Source organism: Mytilus trossulus, chromosome 2, assembly GCF_036588685.1.
Source record: "Mytilus trossulus isolate FHL-02 chromosome 2, PNRI_Mtr1.1.1.hap1, whole genome shotgun sequence".
In the NCBI taxonomy this organism is placed as follows: Eukaryota; Metazoa; Mollusca; class Bivalvia; order Mytilida; family Mytilidae; genus Mytilus; species Mytilus trossulus.
In genome coordinates, this window is record NC_086374.1 from 79376306 (window position 1) to 79390060 (window position 13755).

The following is a 13755-nucleotide window of genomic DNA, read 5'->3' on the forward strand; positions in this document are numbered from 1 at the left end:
CTGTTCAAGATGTTTCAAGACAGCTCAGGTGCAGTTTTTTTTCAGCCTACACATACTATGTGTCCTTTTTGTGACCATTTATGCTCAATTGCAAGTTACTCTGTTGTGAAGTATCTCATGTTATTGAGTCGAATGAGAAAGGCAATTTTACCATGCTTTTTATAATTTTTTTCAGAATAATACTCGCATATAATTTTATTACCATTTGTTTCATGACATGTCCAAAGTGTATGAAACTGAATTTGCAGATGAAGAACAGCAATATTTGAAGTCTAAACTTTTCCGTTTTAATAATATTAATGGCTGTCATATTTGGTATGGTACATCAAACGCAGATGGATATGGCATAATAAGACCGACTTTTCGAGGAAAAAAACAAAATTTCACCGTACACCGCCTGCAATATTTTTTGGCAAATGATTGCAAATTTTCTGATATCAGTTACCATGTTTCACATTTATGCCACACAAAGAAATGCTTAAATATTGATCATTTATCCTTGGAACCTGTTATAGTAAATATTGAAAGAAACCAGTGTAAACGCTTTGGTACATGTCAAGAACATAAAGGTTTTAAAAACTGTATATTTTAAGGTGAGGAAAGATATATAAAAAACACAGTTCAGTTGGTTTCAATTATTTTATTTATTTACATTGATTCCATAGTTATGGATTTCATTTATATCATTGCAGCCACTACTATACATTGAACCTAGTCTTACTCTTCTGTTCTGTCGCTTACACTTTGACAAAAAATTTTGAATTTTATATTTTGCTGTTTTTTTTCTTTGAGAATAGTAAAGAGCGATTATATCTTTTCGAATCATAAATTTAAAGAATGGAGCACATTTAGAAAAATTAAGTCCAAGAGATTTAGCCAATAAGATAGAAGATTTTCCAGTTCCAAATGTAGAGGAGTGGCATGCAGAATGACATAAACCATGAAAATTTCTTTTATGTAGAACAGATTTTGGAGCATATGTGAAGACACGGTGATGCAAGTTCTCACATTGATTTGTTGTGTGAAGACTAGAAATTTTATTTAAAATATCCAAAGAAAGAGACTTATTCAACGCGGATTCTATTTTTTTTTGTCTACCACACAAAGATTCAAATAAACTCCATATGGCAAGAATTTAGTATTATAAGTGTCCAAATGTGCACAGCAGGCGACAGAATTTTCTTTGCAATTTGCATGATTTCCACTGAAACAAGAGACAATATTTTTAATTGCTGACTGTGCTAAAGTTGCAAAATTAAGTTGTGTACTAATTTTGTGAATGCGCACTAACTCGAGTCTAACCCTTGATCTAATGCAAGTAGCCAATCTTTGCCGAAAAAAGTCTCTGTCATAACCAGTTTGTAATTTAGAAAAAGTTAAATTTTTTATATACTTTTGAACAGTGCGCATTCGATGTACAAAACATTGATAGTACCGGATGGAGTTGCCGGACTTTTTACCAAATTCTCTCACAACTTTACTCAATTGAGCGCTTGCATCACTGGTCACAGATTTCACTTTTAAAATTTTAAGATCATTCATTTTTTGTAAATTTTTTTCGGCAAGTTTGCCTTCACTTGAAGAAATGGTTTCTTCAGAACTATAAGTTTTCTTACATTCAGTATGACAACACTCATTTTTCCTGTTGCAAAGTTTGTTAGCAGTTGACATGGTCATTAGTAAATTAAGTCCAGTATTTTTTTTCAATTAGTGGACAAAAGGACTGTGTGCCGGCCTCATATCCGACTTGATTTCTGTTATTATAGGCCGTGTCGGTCTCCACATCCACCTCATTATCTTTTCCTATGCATTGATTAAATTCTTGAACAAATTGCTGATTTTTTACCATTGCCGCCTCATTCAGTTCTATCATTTTGTCACATTGTTTGTTGACATTTGTTGATATTAATTGTAAACTAGGTACCTTGATGTTGAGACAAGCTAGAGCCATTTGTAAGTCTGTCCCTCCCATTTTGGTTTTTAGTATGGCAAGAGTCATTGCCTCATGGAGGTAACCAGCAGCTGGTCCTCTGCTTTTTTTCTCACATTCAGTATACACTTTACAGGCTCTGGTGTCAAAATTACATTTTTCACAATTGGCTTGAAGAGAAATACATAATCCCATGCGCTTTGCAATAGCCACATCTACTTTTGACGTGTTCCTGCACCTGTGTTTTAAGCACTTTTTTATAAAATCCTTTAATTTAGAAAAATTTACAATAATGTTTTCAGAACAGTCCTCCTGTTCTTCAGTTTTCTCCTTATGAGACGAACGACGGGGCCGCAGTCTTGTTGGCAATGTATTTGCTGCACCATTATGCTGTGTCAGTGCAGCTTCATAAATTTCTATTTTAGGTCTACTGACTTTGATGTTTGCAGCATTTGAAGAATCTGCTTCAACACCCAATTCAAACTGTACCTTATTGTTCCAAGGTGTGTAACCTTTGTTGAAGTTATTTCTTTTTCTCCATAGTTTTTTTTTTCCTTCTATCTTGGCCAGGCATTTTGAACTCTGAATTTTAACTGTTTGTTTCTAATGATTTTTTTTCTATTGATGACGTCACAAATGTCGCTATGACGTCAAGATTGTTTCAATGATGTTAATAGACAATAGCAAATTTATTTTATTTATACATGTTCAGAAAAATTTTATAGAATTGCCAAGTGTAAATGAAATATTGTTTAATCTTTTTATTTTACTTTCTTCATTGTGTGTGATTTTGCAAATTTGAAATTAATGGATTATCTCCCCCTTGACCACAAATGAACTCTATAATATAGAGATGTGTATTTTTTATTTTGTTGATGATAAAATAAGAAAAAAAGTTGATTATTCATGGTTCAATATGTGATATAAGAATTTCTTTACTAGGTTTGACTGTCATTTATTGTTTGATATTGGTGTTTTTTTCATTGTTTTATGTTTTATTATGTTTAAAATCCTGCTTTATGTATACACCCTTTTAGACATACAGTGCTAATATATGGCCATAATTCATTTTGATTGACCTTTTCGAGAAGTTGAAAGTCTCTGTGGATCATTTTATCTATTTCATTCACCGGAAGAATGAGATGCAATAAATAATGTCTTCTCAGATTCAATATTCAGATTTTTCATTTTATAGCCTCATAGACGGTTTGATGCATTGCATACTAAAATGACAATATCTCAGCCATTTTTACACCAACATACAAGTTTAAGGCACCAAAATGCTTGAAATGACAGTGGGTTTGCAACTAGATGCACAAATGGGTTATCAAAAGACATGCAAACTGGTTAAGGGTGCTATAAACAGTTTCGTATAAAAAACTAGGGGTATTTCCCCAGTGAGATTTACATATTGATGGAATACCCTGCTATTTATATACCACTGAATGGAAAATTTGATTGTTTTTTATGTTCAATGTGAAAAACATATATTGAAGTTCAATTAAAATGCCACTTTTATAAAGATTTTAAAAAATAAAAATGTTTTTGTGACTTCCTACTATATGGGAGACAACTCCACAAACAGCTGATTTTCACCTGTTGCAAAAAGCACTTTTATTTGTCAGGTAAGATAGCTCTTCTCGGAGCAGGAAAGCGTACCCTGAAACTTCATTATCTAAAATCAGCCGGACAAGCTCTTCGAAATGCACCTTATTAGAAAACTCAAATATGTGCCAATGTTATTGATCCATGGGCCCAAAGGGGATATGTTTTTAAGTTATTTTACGGGGAAAATGCCTCATTTGCAGCTTATAACTTGTACCAATATGCATTTTCAACCCAAAAATGTTGGATATATTTTTATTTATTAAAAAAATTCATGAAATTATCTTTCCGTTGATGTATAGATATCTATATAACTATGAATACTTGACTTCTATATGATCGGTCCAAAATGTCATGCCCTGTTACGTAGTGACGTCATGAAAAAAACTATTGATTGCACCCTTAAGGCCTCTGAAATATGCACAAAAAATCTAATTTTTCTGTTCAAGATGTTTCAAGACAGCTCAGGTGCAGTTTTTTTTCAGCCTACACATACTATGTGTCCTTTTTGTGACCATTTATGCTCAATTGCAAGTTACTCTGTTGTGAAGTATCTCATGTTATTGAGTCGAATGAGAAAGGCAATTTTACCATGCTTTTTATAATTTTTTTCAGAATAATACTCGCATATAATTTTATTACCATTTGTTTCATGACATGTCCAAAGTGTATGAAACTGAATTTGCAGATGAAGAACAGCAATATTTGATGTCTAAACTTTTCCGTTTTAATAATATTAATGGCTGTCATATTTGGTATGGTACATCAAACGCAGATGGATATGGCATAATAAGACCGACTTTTCGAGGAAAAAAACAAAATTTCACCGTACACCGCCTGCAATATTTTTTGGCAAATGATTGCAAATTTTCTGATATCAGTTACCATGTTTCACATTTATGCCACACAAAGAAATGCTTAAATATTGATCATTTATCCTTGGAACCTGTTATAGTAAATATTGAAAGAAACCAGTGTAAACGCTTTGGTACATGTCAAGAACATAAAGGTTTTAAAAACTGTATATTTTAAGGTGAGGAAAGATATATAAAAAACACAGTTCAGTTGGTTTCAATTATTTTATTTATTTACATTGATTCCATAGTTATGGATTTCATTTATATCATTGCAGCCACTACTATACATTGAACCTAGTCTTACTCTTCTGTTCTGTCGCTTACACTTTGACAAAAATTTTTGAATTTTATATTTTGCTGTTTTTTTTCTTTGAGAATAGTAAAGAGCGATTATATCTTTTCGAATCATAAATTTAAAGAATGGAGCACATTTAGAAAAATTAAGTCCAAGAGATTTAGCCAATAAGATAGAAGATTTTCCAGTTCCAAATGTAGAGGAGTGGCATGCAGAATGACATAAACCATGAAAATTTCTTTTATGTAGAACAGATTTTGGAGCATATGTGAAGACACGGTGATGCAAGTTCTCACATTGATTTGTTGTGTGAAGACTAGAAATTTTATTTAAAATATCCAAAGAAAGAGACTTATTCAACGCGGATTCTATTTTTTTTTGTCTACCACACAAAGATTCAAATAAACTCCATATGGCAAGAATTTAGTATTATAAGTGTCCAAATGTGCACAGCAGGCGACAGAATTTTCTTTGCAATTTGCATGATTTCCACTGAAACAAGAGACAATATTTTTAATTGCTGACTGTGCTAAAGTTGCAAAATTAAGTTGTGTACTAATTTTGTGAATGCGCACTAACTCGAGTCTAACCCTTGATCTAATGCAAGTAGCCAATCTTTGCCGAAAAAAGTCTCTGTCATAACCAGTTTGTAATTTAGAAAAAGTTAAATTTTTTATATACTTTTGAACAGTGCGCATTCGATGTACAAAACATTGATAGTACCGGATGGAGTTGCCGGACTTTTTACCAAATTCTCTCACAACTTTACTCAATTGAGCGCTTGCATCACTGGTCACAGATTTCACTTTTAAAATTTTAAGATCATTCATTTTTTGTAAAAAATTTTCGGCAAGTTTGCCTTCACTTGAAGAAATGGTTTCTTCAGAACTATAAGTTTTCTTACATTCAGTATGACAACACTCATTTTTCCTGTTGCAAAGTTTGTTAGCAGTTGACATGGTCATTAGTAAATTAAGTCCAGTATTTTTTTTAATTAGTGGACAAAAGGACTGTGTGCCGGCCTCATATCCGACTTGATTTCTGTTATTATAGGCCGTGTCGGTCTCCACATCCACCTCATTATCTTTTCCTATGCATTGATTAAATTCTTGAACAAATTGCTGATTTTTTACCATTGCCGCCTCATTCAGTTCTATCATTTTGTCACATTGTTTGTTGACATTTGTTGATATTAATTGTAAACTAGGTACCTTGATGTTGAGACAAGCTAGAGCCATTTGTAAGTCTGTCCCTCCTATTTTGGTTTTTAGTATGGCAAGAGTCATTGCCTCATGGAGGTAACCAGCAGCTGGTCCTCTGCTTTTTTTTCTCACATTCAGTATACACTTTACAGGCTCTGGTGTCAAAATTACATTTTTCACAATTGGCTTGAAGAGAAATACATAATCCCATGCGCTTTGCAATAGCCACATCTACTTTTGACGTGTTCCTGCACCTGTGTTTTAAGCACTTTTTTATAAAATCCTTTAATTTAGAAAAATTTACAATAATGTTTTCAGAACAGTCCTCCTGTTCTTCAGTTTTCTCCTTATGAGACGAACGACGGGGCCGCAGTCTTGTTGGCAATGTATTTGCTGCACCATTATGCTGTGTCAGTGCAGCTTCATAAATTTCTATTTTAGGTCTACTGACTTTGATGTTTGCAGCATTTGAAGAATCTGCTTCAACACCCAATTCAAACTGTACCTTATTGTTCCAAGGTGTGTAACCTTTGTTGAAGTTATTTCTTTTTCTCCATAGTTTTTTTTTTCCTTCTATCTTGGCCAGGCATTTTGAACTCTGAATTTTAACTGTTTGTTTCTAATGATTTTTTTTCTATTGATGACGTCACAAATGTCGCTATGACGTCAAGATTGTTTCAATGATGTTAATAGACAATAGCAAATTTATTTTATTTATACATGTTCAGAAAAATTTTATAGAATTGCCAAGTGTAAATGAAATATTGTTTAATCTTTTTATTTTACTTTCTTCATTGTGTGTGATTTTGCAAATTTGAAATTAATGGATTATCTCCCCCTTGACCACAAATGAACTCTATAATATAGAGATGTGTATTTTTTATTTTGTTGATGATAAAATAAGAAAAAAAGTTGATTATTCATGGTTCAATATGTGATATAAGAATTTCTTTACTAGGTTTGACTGTCATTTATTGTTTGATATTGGTGTTTTTTTCATTGTTTTATGTTTTATTATGTTTAAAATCCTGCTTTATGTATACACCCTTTTAGACATACAGTGCTAATATATGGCCATAATTCATTTTGATTGACCTTTTCGAGAAGTTGAAAGTCTCTGTGGATCATTTTATCTATTTCATTCACCGGAAGAATGAGATGCAATAAATAATGTCTTCTCAGATTCAATATTCAGATTTTTCATTTTATAGCCTCATAGACGGTTTGATGCATTGCATACTAAAATGACAATATCTCAGCCATTTTTACACCAACATACAAGTTTAAGGCACCAAAATGCTTGAAATGACAGTGGGTTTGCAACTAGATGCACAAATGGGTTATCAAAAGACATGCAAACTGGTTAAGGGTGCTATAAACAGTTTCGTATAAAAAACTAGGGGTATTTCCCCAGTGAGATTTACATATTGATGGAATACCCTGCTATTTATATACCACTGAATGGAAAATTTGATTGTTTTTTATGTTCAATGTGAAAAACATATATTGAAGTTCAATTAAAATGCCACTTTTATAAAGATTTTAAAAAATAAAAATGTTTTTGTGACTTCCTACTATATGGGAGACAACTCCACAAACAGCTGATTTTCACCTGTTGCAAAAAGCACTTTTATTTGTCAGGTAAGATAGCTCTTCTCGGAGCAGGAAAGCGTACCCTGAAACTTCATTATCTAAAATCAGCCGGACAAGCTCTTCGAAATGCACCTTATTAGAAAACTCAAATATGTGCCAATGTTATTGATCCATGGGCCCAAAGGGGGTATGTTTTTAAGTTATTTTACGGGGAAAATGCCTCATTTGCAGCTTATAACTTGTACCAATATGCATTTTCAACCCAAAAATGTTGGATATATTTTTATTTATTAAAAAAATTCATGAAATTATCTTTCCGTTGATGTATAGATATCTATATAACTATGAATACTTGACTTCTATATGATCGGTCCAAAATGTCATGCCCTGTTACGTAGTGACGTCATGAAAAAAACTATTGATTGCACCCTTAAGGCCTCTGAAATATGCACAAAAAATCTAATTTTTCTGTTCAAGATGTTTCAAGACAGCTCAGGTGCAGTTTTTTTTCAGCCTACACATACTATGTGTCCTTTTTGTGACCATTTATGCTCAATTGCAAGTTACTCTGTTGTGAAGTATCTCATGTTATTGAGTCGAATGAGAAAGGCAATTTTACCATGCTTTTTATAATTTTTTTCAGAATAATACTCGCATATAATTTTATTACCATTTGTTTCATGACATGTCCAAAGTGTATGAAACTGAATTTGCAGATGAAGAACAGCAATATTTGAAGTCTAAACTTTTCCGTTTTAATAATATTAATGGCTGTCATATTTGGTATGGTACATCAAACGCAGATGGATATGGCATAATAAGACCGACTTTTCGAGGAAAAAAACAAAATTTCACCGTACACCGCCTGCAATATTTTTTGGCAAATGATTGCAAATTTTCTGATATCAGTTACCATGTTTCACATTTATGCCACACAAAGAAATGCTTAAATATTGATCATTTATCCTTGGAACCTGTTATAGTAAATATTGAAAGAATCCAGTGTAAACGCTTTGGTACATGTCAAGAACATAAAGGTTTTAAAAACTGTATATTTTAAGGTGAGGAAAGATATATAAAAAACACAGTTCAGTTGGTTTCAATTATTTTATTTATTTACATTGATTCCATAGTTATGGATTTCATTTATATCATTGCAGCCACTACTATACATTGAACCTAGTCTTACTCTTCTGTTCTGTCGCTTACACTTTGACAAAAATTTTTGAATTTTATATTTTGCTGTTTTTTTTCTTTGAGAATAGTAAAGAGCGATTATATCTTTTCGAATCATAAATTTAAAGAATGGAGCACATTTAGAAAAATTAAGTCCAAGAGATTTAGCCAATAAGATAGAAGATTTTCCAGTTCCAAATGTAGAGGAGTGGCATGCAGAATGACATAAACCATGAAAATTTCTTTTATGTAGAACAGATTTTGGAGCATATGTGAAGACACGGTGATGCAAGTTCTCACATTGATTTGTTGTGTGAAGACTAGAAATTTTATTTAAAATATCCAAAGAAAGAGACTTATTCAACGCGGATTCTATTTTTTTTTGTCTACCACACAAAGATTCAAATAAACTCCATATGGCAAGAATTTAGTATTATAAGTGTCCAAATGTGCACAGCAGGCGACAGCATTTTCTTTGCAATTTGCATGATTTCCACTGAAACAAGAGACAATATTTTTAATTGCTGACTGTGCTAAAGTTGCAAAATTAAGTTGTGTACTAATTTTGTGAATGCGCACTAACTCGAGTCTAACCCTTGATCTAATGCAAGTAGCCAATCTTTGCCGAAAAAAGTCTCTGTCATAACCAGTTTGTAATTTAGAAAAAGTTAAATTTTTTATATACTTTTGAACAGTGCGCATTCGATGTACAAAACATTGATAGTACCGGATGGAGTTGCCGGACTTTTTACCAAATTCTCTCACAACTTTACTCAATTGAGCGCTTGCATCACTGGTCACAGATTTCACTTTTAAAATTTTAAGATCATTCATTTTTTGTAAATTTTTTTCAGCAAGTTTGCCTTCACTTGAAGAAATGGTTTCTTCAGAACTATAAGTTTTCTTACATTCAGTATGACAACACTCATTTTTCCTGTTGCAAAGTTTGTTAGCAGTTGACATGGTCATTAGTAAATTAAGTCCAGTATTTTTTTCAATTAGTGGACAAAAGGACTGTGTGCCGGCCTCATATCCGACTTGATTTCTGTTATTATAGGCCGTGTCGGTCTCCACATCCACCTCATTATCTTTTCCTATGCATTGATTAAATTCTTGAACAAATTGCTGATTTTTTACCATTGCCGCCTCATTCAGTTCTATCATTTTGTCACATTGTTTTTTGACATTTGTTGATATTAATTGTAAACTAGGTACCTTGATGTTGAGACAAGCTAGAGCCATTTGTAAGTCTGTCCCTCCCATTTTGGTTTTTAGTATGGCAAGAGTCATTGCCTCATGGAGGTAACCAGCAGCTGGTCCTCTGCTTTTTTTCTCACATTCAGTATACACTTTACAGGCTCTGGTGTCAAAATTACATTTTTCACAATTGGCTTGAAGAGAAATACATAATCCCATGCGCTTTGCAATAGCCACATCTACTTTTGACGTGTTCCTGCACCTGTGTTTTAAGCACTTTTTTATAAAATCCTTTAATTTAGAAAAATTTACAATAATGTTTTCAGAACAGTCCTCCTGTTCTTCAGTTTTCTCCTTATGAGACGAACGACGGGGCCGCAGTCTTGTTGGCAATGTATTTGCTGCACCATTATGCTGTGTCAGTGCAGCTTCATAAATTTCTATTTTAGGTCTACTGACTTTGATGTTTGCAGCATTTGAAGAATCTGCTTCAACACCCAATTCAAACTGTACCTTATTGTTCCAAGGTGTGTAACCTTTGTTGAAGTTATTTCTTTTTCTCCATAGTTTTTTTTTTCCTTCTATCTTGGCCAGGCATTTTGAACTCTGAATTTTAACTGTTTGTTTCTAATGATTTTTTTTCTATTGATGACGTCACAAATGTCGCTATGACGTCAAGATTGTTTCAATGATGTTAATAGACAATAGCAAATTTATTTTATTTATACATGTTCAGAAAAATTTTATAGAATTGCCAAGTGTAAATGAAATATTGTTTAATCTTTTTATTTTACTTTCTTCATTGTGTGTGATTTTGCAAATTTGAAATTAATGGATTATCTCCCCCTTGACCACAAATGAACTCTATAATATAGAGATGTGTATTTTTTATTTTGTTGATGATAAAATAAGAAAAAAAGTTGATTATTCATGGTTCAATATGTGATATAAGAATTTCTTTACTAGGTTTGACTGTCATTTATTGTTTGATATTGGTGTTTTTTTCATTGTTTTATGTTTTATTATGTTTAAAATCCTGCTTTATGTATACACCCTTTTAGACATACAGTGCTAATATATGGCCATAATTCATTTTGATTGACCTTTTCGAGAAGTTGAAAGTCTCTGTGGATCATTTTATCTATTTCATTCACCGGAAGAATGAGATGCAATAAATAATGTCTTCTCAGATTCAATATTCAGATTTTTCATTTTATAGCCTCATAGACGGTTTGATGCATTGCATACTAAAATGACAATATCTCAGCCATTTTTACACCAACATACAAGTTTAAGGCACCAAAATGCTTGAAATGACAGTGGGTTTGCAACTAGATGCACAAATGGGTTATCAAAAGACATGCAAACTGGTTAAGGGTGCTATAAACAGTTTCGTATAAAAAACTAGGGGTATTTCCCCAGTGAGATTTACATATTGATGGAATACCCTGCTATTTATATACCACTGAATGGAAAATTTGATTGTTTTTTATGTTCAATGTGAAAAACATATATTGAAGTTCAATTAAAATGCCACTTTTATAAAGATTTTAAAAAATAAAAATGTTTTTGTGACTTCCTACTATATGGGAGACAACTCCACAAACAGCTGATTTTCACCTGTTGCAAAAAGCACTTTTATTTGTCAGGTAAGATAGCTCTTCTCGGAGCAGGAAAGCGTACCCTGAAACTTCATTATCTAAAATCAGCCGGACAAGCTCTTCGAAATGCACCTTATTAGAAAACTCAAATATGTGCCAATGTTATTGATCCATGGGCCCAAAGGGGGTATGTTTTTAAGTTATTTTACGGGGAAAATGCCTCATTTGCAGCTTATAACTTGTACCAATATGCATTTTCAACCCAAAAATGTTGGATATATTTTTATTTATTAAAAAAATTCATGAAATTATCTTTCCGTTGATGTATAGATATCTATATAACTATGAATACTTGACTTCTATATGATCGGTCCAAAATGTCATGCCCTGTTACGTAGTGACGTCATGAAAAAAACTATTGATTGCACCCAAGAGAACATGCCAATCCATAGTAAGAACTAGTCAACGCTTCGCTTTTTGTGGTTTTACAGATAAAGTGTGTTTCAAGCTTATAACTTATTTCGAAAATAGAAGTTATAATTTCTGATTCACACCACGGTTCAGTTTAAAATTGTATATGATTTTCGGAAAGTTTTGTAAATTCATTGCGGGATTTGTTTTTATTTTCAATCGACTACTCTTCAACTTTAGACTTTGCAGTAAAATCGTAGTTGATTGTTCCAAATAACCATTTAAGTAATATACATCAAAAATCTCAAAGAGAGGCGTAAATCCTAAAGGGACATTCAAACTCATAAGTCGAAAAATAAACTAACAACGCCAAAAGGTAAATGGTTAAAAGATAAACAAAAGTATTAGTACACAGAACACAACCTAAAAGATTAAAGACTTCGCAACACAACCATTCGAAAAACCGGAAATGATATTAGGTTACCACCTGGAAGGGTAAGCAGATCCATTACACACTAACGGATTAGTAATTGACTCTTTTCTAACCCTAAGCCACACTTTTTTACCATCGGTCATGTAAATATTTCTAGTCCTGAAACTAGACTGAATGTGAAATTCTTAAATAAAAACATGGTTTTTATTCAGGAAAAAAAGTAGAAAGGACTGTTCAGCGGTATAAACAACCAAAACGATCACCAAAGAGGGACGAAAGATACCAGAGGGAGAGTCAAACTCATAGATAAAAAATAAACTGACAACGTCATGGCTAAAAATAAAAAAGACAAACAGACAAATAATAGTACAGAAGACACAACATCGAAATCGTAAGAATAAGCAACACGAAACCCACTAAAAACTGGGATGTTCTCATGTGCTCCGAAAGAGTAAGCAATTCTTGCTACACCTGTGGCACCCGTAGTGTTTCTAATTTTATTACAAATCCGATATATAGTCTAATTCGGTAGGTCACATTCGTGGAAAGGGAAGTGTATTGTAGTTACGACATAAGGAACATATCTCATCTGTGAAACGATTATTCCATAACAGATAACCTACTCGTGATGGCGTCCGTAAAATTTACGAAGGGATGATTTCAACTTTACAAATAGAACAAATGTTCTATTACTAAATATCAAGGCGTATAAGAAACAGAAGAAAGATACCCCAGTTTGTCAATTTTTTAACGTTTAGCTTGTTTCAATTTATATATTTGAAGAACTATGAATCTAATAGTCATCGTCGGCTAATGGTAGATAGGGCTCGGCGAAATCACTATTGGCAATATTGCTATTAAGACAATTTTTCGTACTTGTTTGAATGAAAACTCAAGTCCTTGGTTTGTCGTCAAAATGATTGTAGTAAACATATACCTTTAATCATATCTCCTTTTTTGCTTTCCATTAAATACATATAGCATCATGATGATTTATTTATATACATTAACAAATATAAGAATGAAACAAAACATGTTAACAACACAATGTAATTTGGCGATTGAGCATTTAGAAGTTCATACTGATTGTGATATCTACTTAAGTTCTGAACATATAGTTAAACCGTAATTGCCCCCCGGGCAACGCGTTGAGTGGGGGGGGGCACAGAAATGCCGGGCGTCTGTCTGTCCTGTCTTGTTAGCGCTCTCACATGAACAATTCTTGCCAGATTTTTTATAAAACTTATTCTGTAGGTTTATATGAGGAATGTCTTCGACGGATTATAAAATCAGTGTCTATTTTAAAAAAAAGATTTATGCCCCTAGGAAACGTTAATTATATGGAGAATTGCATCATTAGCCCTTTAACATGTGCTATACTTACCATATTTGTATAAATTATATGGCAATGACGAGTTCGAAAATCAGTGCGGATCAATTATTTAAAAAAAAGTT

The 13755-nt window shown here is 32.7% G+C and overlaps 1 protein-coding gene and 1 pseudogene across 1 annotated transcript; both read right to left on the reverse strand.

The window, feature by feature from the left end:
- Positions 1–493: 493 nt before the first annotated feature.
- LOC134706017 (uncharacterized) lies at positions 494–5973 on the reverse strand (annotated as a pseudogene).
- A 4-nt stretch (positions 5974–5977) lies between these two features.
- On the reverse strand, positions 5978–10991 carry LOC134706018 (uncharacterized). The gene is made up of 3 exons (XM_063564728.1): positions 10923–10991; positions 9370–10461; positions 5978–6487 (listed from the first exon to the last, which is right to left on the reverse strand). Exons 1-3 carry the CDS (start codon positions 10989–10991, stop codon positions 5978–5980), a joined length of 1671 nt encoding a protein of 556 aa, XP_063420798.1.
- Positions 10992–13755: the final 2764 nt, after the last annotated feature.

Bases quoted from the DNA above. Each gene is read 5' to 3' on its own strand.
- LOC134706018 (XM_063564728.1), bottom strand. From the start codon at position 10,991: ATGATCCACAGAGACTTTCAACTTCTCGAAAAGGTCAATCAAAATGAA. The intron at 10,462-10,922 runs GTATGTCTAAAA...GTTAAAATTCAG, and splicing joins TATGGCCATATATTAGCACT to AGTTCAAAATGCCTGGCCAA. The intron at 6,488-9,369 runs GTACATCGAATG...GTTAAAATTCAG, and splicing joins TCCGGTACTATCAATGTTTT to AGTTCAAAATGCCTGGCCAA.